Source organism: Pleurodeles waltl, chromosome 4_2 (genome assembly GCF_031143425.1).
Source record: "Pleurodeles waltl isolate 20211129_DDA chromosome 4_2, aPleWal1.hap1.20221129, whole genome shotgun sequence".
NCBI lineage: Eukaryota > Metazoa > Chordata > Amphibia > Caudata > Salamandridae > Pleurodeles > Pleurodeles waltl.
This window is the reverse complement of record NC_090443.1, coordinates 381,501,291-381,508,036: the sequence shown is the minus strand read 5'-3', so window position 1 is coordinate 381,508,036 and position 6,746 is coordinate 381,501,291. Positions and strand designations below refer to the sequence as shown.

Below are 6,746 nucleotides of genomic sequence, written 5' to 3'. Positions count from 1 at the left end.
AACAATTGCCAGAAGGACAAGCACTAAGAGAACCAGGGTAAAGAGGCACATTGGGATCACAACCTTGAAGAGGAAGAACATCAGGGCAAAGTGGCCCAGGAGGGTCAGGTCAAGGCATACGAAGACCAGGAGGGGGACTTAAAGGAGGACCAGGAGAAGGGGAGCAAAATAACAGGAAGCAAGATCATAAAGCCTGATCCCTAGAACATGGTGGCCTGAAAAAAGAACATCACAACCAAGAAGGTGAGTTAGTGCAGAACCAGGATGACAAACTGTAAGAGGACTTGGAGGACTAGGGCCAAGAGTATCATGGCCAGATGGAGGAGGAGCAGGAGAACTAATCAGATCAGGTGCAGGTACACTAGAGCCCAGGAACTCAATGAAGGAGGATTACGTGGACTAGAAGGATCAGGATTAGTCAGGTTGGAAGGACCATAGAACAGAACCAAGGGGATCAGAACCTGGAGTACCAAGTGTATCAGAAGGACCAGGACCTGGCTAAGCAGAATCAGGGGGACTAGGACAATCTGAGCCAAGGGGACCAGACCATAAACAAGATGACCAGGTCCACTCCAAGATGACCCAGTAAGGAGGACTAGTGGATGTAATACCAGGTGGACCAAGAGGACATGGAATAGGGCCAGGAGCATCAGAATGACCTAAACCAGGAGGACTAGGACAAGAGGCATAGGTGGAGAAGGACTCAGCAGACGAGCAGGATCATGCTGGTCATGATAAATAGGACCACAATAAGGAGGTCGAAAAAGGGCAAATATAAGGAAACAACAGGTCCAAGAAGCACCAAGAAGGTGTAGGGCCAGGAAGGACTAGAATCACTACCAACAGATTCAGGAAACCAGTACCATAAGGGGCCTAGAAGTTTAGGACTGGGAAGAGAACCAGGAGTACCAAAACAATTCAGAAAAGTAGACCTCGAACAGGACCAGGAGGAGGACCAACACCGAAGGAATAGAAAGATCAGGAGGATAAAGTAGAAGACTGGGAAAAGGAAGAGGACACCTATGTGGTCCTAGAACATATAAATTAAGATATACCTTTTGTAAATGGTTCTAATCAATGCTTCTTATGCTGTCAACCCCTAGAAGCCCCAATATGTTTCAGAAAACTGGTGGTAAGTATTTGCTGAAATACCAGACAATGTAAAGTGAGTAAAAATCCTGGACTGTTATCCTCAGAGCACTAATTGGCAGATGCTGTCTTATGCCGGTGCAGTGGTGTGTGGATGAAACAGAGCACAGGGGGACACAAATTTGGCAGAGGGGTCTAAAAGTAGATGGGTGATATAGTGAAATGGTGAAAAGTATTGTGATCTGTGAAAGATAGCAAAAAAGTGTTTGAGAATATCAAACTGGTAAATGGCTAACAAGTGGGCCAAAGGACAATGGAGATTGGCAAATGTGAGCAGAGGGTCATAAGAAGTCTTTGATGAGCAGAAGACGGGTCAGGTAGGGTGCAGATAGATGTGGTAAGTTGGTTGACAGGTGGACTCTTAGTAATAAAGTTCTCTGATTGCCAGCTGTAATAGCACTGACAACTAAGACCATCAGTGGTAGCTTCAACATGAGATGAGTGCTTCTTTTGCAACACTTTGTGGGCACATTGAAGGTGTAGTGTGGTCAGTTTTATGAATCCTTTGCGCGTTAGCTTCAGGCTTTAGGCCTTTGTGCACTTTGCCCTGGATGTATTTTATTCCTTTGCCTGCAGCTTAGAGCCTCTGTGCACTTTGCTCTAAATGCTTTTTATTCGGCTTCGTACTGTTATTTTTCAAATAACCAGTTCTACAGTCTTGTTTTATTTTTTATATCACACTGTTTAGCCTACTTCAGCACTGCAGTTCTCAATAACACATTCTTGTTCACTCTGTGCTTCAGTCAAGGATACAGTCTGGTACATTGCCGATAGACGTGGTAGGAGTTTAGTCTTTGGCATTCTTGCGTAGGGACATTTTGTGATCACACTGACATGTTAGTTATAAAAACACTTCCTTGTCCCAATACACGCGAGAGGGAGATTCCGACCAGGGAACCACAACTAGACGCTGACTGCCTTGTTGCAGATGCTGAACCAGATCACAGGCCTTTGCTCAGGTATGAGGGTTGATGGCTTCCCAGGGAATCTGAAAGGCAAGTTAGAAGTTTAACATGCTGTGCTCGAAATAGAACTTGCTGAGAGAGAGTAGAAATTGTTAACACCATGATAGCGTTATTCTTATGTTTCACTCTCCTCGTGACTATTTCAATCCTACTGTGTTGTATGGTTCTGGTTATTGCGGCTCACGCCTTAATATCTAAAATGCAGTCGTTTTATTAAAACAATATATAAAACTTCAACTGCCTTTGTCATTTGTATATGAGATCATACTGTAAATAAGAGAGCTGGTTTGGATCTGAGTGACCACGACTTCCCTGAGAAGTTCCAAAGATGTCATGCGCTCGGCTGCCCAATCATCCCTTCCCCTTAGGAAAGATGAGGCACTGCTAGTTAGCCGGAGCAAAACTGGATTTAGGGTGACAGAGGTCCTTCCAAGTGGGTCAGACTCAGTCCCCCACACCGTGACCGATCCTGCTACCTAGAAATCCAGTAGTCTCATTTAGGATAATGAGAGCCAACGCGACATGGCGTCGCCAACGATTGGTATGGCTCTAATTTTCGGATCCGGCTGACTCTCTCGGTCTCATATATATATTGACTACTCGGTTCCGTTAACGGAGACGTCCGTGGGGCTGAGGATTTCCGTCACCACAAGATAGGTACATCCTATTACTTAGTGGTCGGTTGTTCAAGCTTGAACTTTGAAAGGAAAACCCCGATATTGGTGTGCCTTCTCTGACCTAGTGTTGTTTTTATAATGGCGAATCCTAATGTAGTGAATATAGAGCTTAATATGCGCCAACTGCTCACAGGACATCTGATAGCACATGGTCTGACGAACGAGGGGGGCCAGTCACGTTTGTGGTGGACGCCCATGCAGCCTACAGAACAGAACTTTTATATTCTTGGGTAGTAGTTGATGGGAATACACACACATTTCACGATTACACTCTTGCAAATGTCCCTGGACAATACAGGGCATATGCATACTTAGAGATGCCTATATCTTATCAAGAACACCATAATTGGCTTGATGGCGCCCTCCCACACACCATAGCACAAGTTAGGTTAGGTCCACTGAGTAATGATGGTCCTACCTGGCCTTTATTGGCTACATATACACCACATCCTGCGGTTGCTCAATTGGCAGTGGCTGAAGTTCGTCGCTTATATACGGAATTAACGGCTACATATAGACGTTTAGTTCAATTTGTGATGCAGACACTTAACACAAACCCAGCGCGTGCTGCTCCGGCGCAACCACATGGAGTGGTTCCGGGTATCAATCTGGCCACTATACACTCAGTTATGGGTAAAGTACCGGCAAAACGAGAGGAAACTCCATTTTGGCTGGCGCAAAAAATTAATACGCTGGAAGCAGTATTTCCCCATACGGGACCTCAGGATAAACATAGAATATTGACAATGTGTTTACCGTTTGGTATGGTTCCTACTGTGGACCTTTGTAATACATGGGGCACGGTGTTTGCCGCGCTCTACACTACAGCACACGGTACACCGACACTGGCTAATTTACCGGAAGTGCTTAAACAAATTCAAGATGAATATGGGGCTGCCCCAGCCTTAGATCTAGGGATGCAACTGATTGGCAATTTTGCCACAGTTTCTTCCATCATACTGAGTAATCTAAAAGGGGAGGCAGTGGCACTAGCGGTGCGTATGCGTCTTTGTGACGTCCCGCAACTTGATCAGGAGCGGGAACTGCCGAGAATAATAGTGGAAACATATTTGAGTATCAGTCGTGATAGCCTAGGGCAGGGGTGTCAAACTCAAATTCATCAGGGGCCGCATCAGCAGTTTGGTCACCCTCAAAGGGCCGGTTGTATCTGTAGGACTATGTGTCCACTCTTTATTATCATAAATTATTGTCACTGCATTCAATTATTACTGTTTTTTGTAATAATGTAAGTAATAACTAGCTCTGAAAGCCGAAACATAGTCAGAATAATGGCAAGTAGATATTCAAATGTACAATTATTGTACAATTTATTGAAAAATGATTTTTGGTAACAGACAGTAATTTTTTTTTTAAACATACACATATTGGCAAACACTGTTTATTACACATATGGCAAACACAAGGCATTAACTTTTTTTTAACTTTTCTGACTAGATGGCTGACATCGTTTTCCTGAGGTCAGTCCATCGATGTCTGGCGTTAGGTCTTGTGCTGTAGCAATCCGCAAAACAGCATGGAGGTTATCATCAGTGATGCGTGATCTGAGCTTGGTCTTGTTCAGATTCATGACTGAAAACATCTGTTCACATAGATAGGTGCTCCCAAACATGGACAGAACACGTGCAGCTTGAAGTCGGAGCTGTGGCATCAAAGCAGGGGGGAGGAGACGGTAAAAGTCGTCGACTGTCGCATCCTGGAACTTCGCTTTCAGGCTGCTGTTACACTGAAGTTCTATTAATTCCATTTGAAGGTGATGTGGTGCACTGTCAACATCGATGTTGAAGGGATTGGCAAAGCTGGTAAAGGTTAAGTTTTGTTCTTTAAAGTCAGAAAAGCGTTGATTGAATTCATCAATCAGCCGATTCACTTTGGTACCCAATCGAGCACATGAAAAAGTACCTGGGAATGAGGTTGAGATGCTCTGGCAGATATGAAAGTGGGCAAGACTGTCTTTTTCAAGCTGTGACTTCCATAGGCACAGTTTCTCCTGGAAAGCTGTTATTGCCTCATACATTGAGGTTATGACTTGTTTGCGGCCCTGCAGCCTCAGATTCAGTTGGGCGAGATGCTCTGTTATGTCACACAACATGGCAAAATAGCACAGCCAGTTTGGATCTGACAGTTCTAACCAGGGCTTCCCTTTACTTTGCATAAAAAGAGTAATTTCTTCCAAAAGATCAAAAAATCTCTTGAGAACGGTGCTCCTACTCAGCCACCTTACTTCTGTATGGTATGGCACATCTGTATGTTCCATGCCCACCTCCTTCAAAAATTGTTGGAACTGACGATGATTCAGACCCCGTGCACGCAGAAAATTCACTGTTTTCGTGACTGTGGACATTATGTTATCCAGTTGCAGAACCTTGCCACACAGAGCTTCTTGGTGGATAATGCAGTGATAAGTTATCAGCGGCGTGTGGCAATTACTTTTTTTCATTTTCTCTTTTAACAGTCCAACCAAGCCATTTCTCTCTCCACACATTGCTGGAGCGCCATCAGTAGTAAGTCCCACCAACTTTTCCCAAGGTAATTTCATTTTATTTTTGGATTCCTCCACTGCATTGAAGATGTCCCTCCCAGTTGTTGTCCAATACATGGCGACCACATCCAAGAGCTCCTCACTGACAGACAAGTCTTCCTTCACACCTCTTACAAAAATAGCTAGATGAGCTGTATCAGTATTGTCAGTGCTTTCATCAACAGCTAATGAAAATGCCAGATAACTGCATGCCTCTTCAGCCAACTTTGTTTTAAGATTACAGGCTAGGTCCCTGACTCGGTCTGTGATGGTGTTTCTTGACAAGCTGACATTGTTAAAAGCCTGTCTCTGCTCAGGGCACACCTGTTCACATACCTTCAGCATACACTGCTTTACAAATGCACCTTCTGAAAAGCACTTTGAAGCTCGCGCAATTTCTTCAGCCACAAGATAGCTGGCTTTCACTGCTGCATCATTTTTTGCTGTCATTTTTGCAAAAATATTCCGTTGAGAATGCAGGCTACCTTTTAATTCTTGGACTTTTTGTTGCTTTTCCTGGTGGCTAAGGTTAGCAAATTTGGCTCCATGGTTGGTCTCAAAGTGCCGGCGTAAATTGTATTCCTTCATCACTGCCACTGCCTCATAGCAAATAAGACATACCGGCTTGTCTCCATTAATCACAAACATGTATTCACTTTCCCATCTCTCCTGAAATTGCCTTCCCTCTGCATCAACTTTTCTTTTCTTGGACATTTTTGGGTTATTTGATTGTAGTTTATGGTCCCTATACCACTGTAAAGTGACACGGAAGTGGTCAGTATATCCAAAGTTTACCGCTCAGACTTTTAAGCAGAATAATAAGCAGACCCCTCCTCCCCCCACATACATCATATGTACTTACAGTACAGGAGAGAAGGGTTCAGGCAGCCGTTGGATCTGTCACATCACAGGATGGCATGCGCTCAATATAAAAACAAGTGGAGGTTTCCTGAATGCATGTAAAGTGGAGGTTTCCTGTGTAGAACGGCCGGCGCCGCTAGAGGGCAGACGTTCTCTGGCTTGTAGGCTGCCGCGCATGCGCTGAAGAGGCGGCTTTCTTGTGTAAAAAAAAAAAAAAAAGCGAGAATAAAAGGTGAAGGCTGGCGGCCGGCGGCGGCTACACGGGCCACATGACGAGGTCTGGCGGGCTGGATTCGGCCCGTGGGCCTTGTGTTTGACACCCGTGGCCTAGGGGCTAGACCGCAAAAACCTCAGTTTCAGAGTAAGAATTGTAAGGATACTACTAACCAGCAGCAACCTGAGGGTACTAAAAAGCGCTGGGAGAAAAAACAACAAACACCTAAAAAAGAAAGGGGAGAATCTCTGCAACCAGAGACCCCGCAGACTAGGTATAATCTCAGAAATAGGGATAATTTGAAGACGCCTGATAGATATCAATATACTGATACACGCCAA

At 44.6% G+C, this 6,746-nt stretch overlaps 1 protein-coding gene across 1 annotated transcript; it reads right to left on the bottom strand.

Annotated features, from left to right (window-relative positions):
• Positions 1-4,229: 4,229 nt before the first annotated feature.
• LOC138293870 (general transcription factor II-I repeat domain-containing protein 2-like) lies at positions 4,230-6,077 on the bottom strand. The gene has a single exon (XM_069233170.1). The coding sequence runs from the start codon at positions 6,042-6,044 to the stop codon at positions 4,230-4,232; it is 1,815 nt and encodes a 604-aa protein (XP_069089271.1). The 5' UTR covers positions 6,045-6,077.
• Positions 6,078-6,746: the final 669 nt, after the last annotated feature.

Bases quoted from the DNA above. Each gene is read 5' to 3' on its own strand.
- LOC138293870 (XM_069233170.1), bottom strand. From the start codon at position 6,044: ATGTCCAAGAAAAGAAAAGTTGATGCAGAGGGAAGGCAATTTCAGGAG.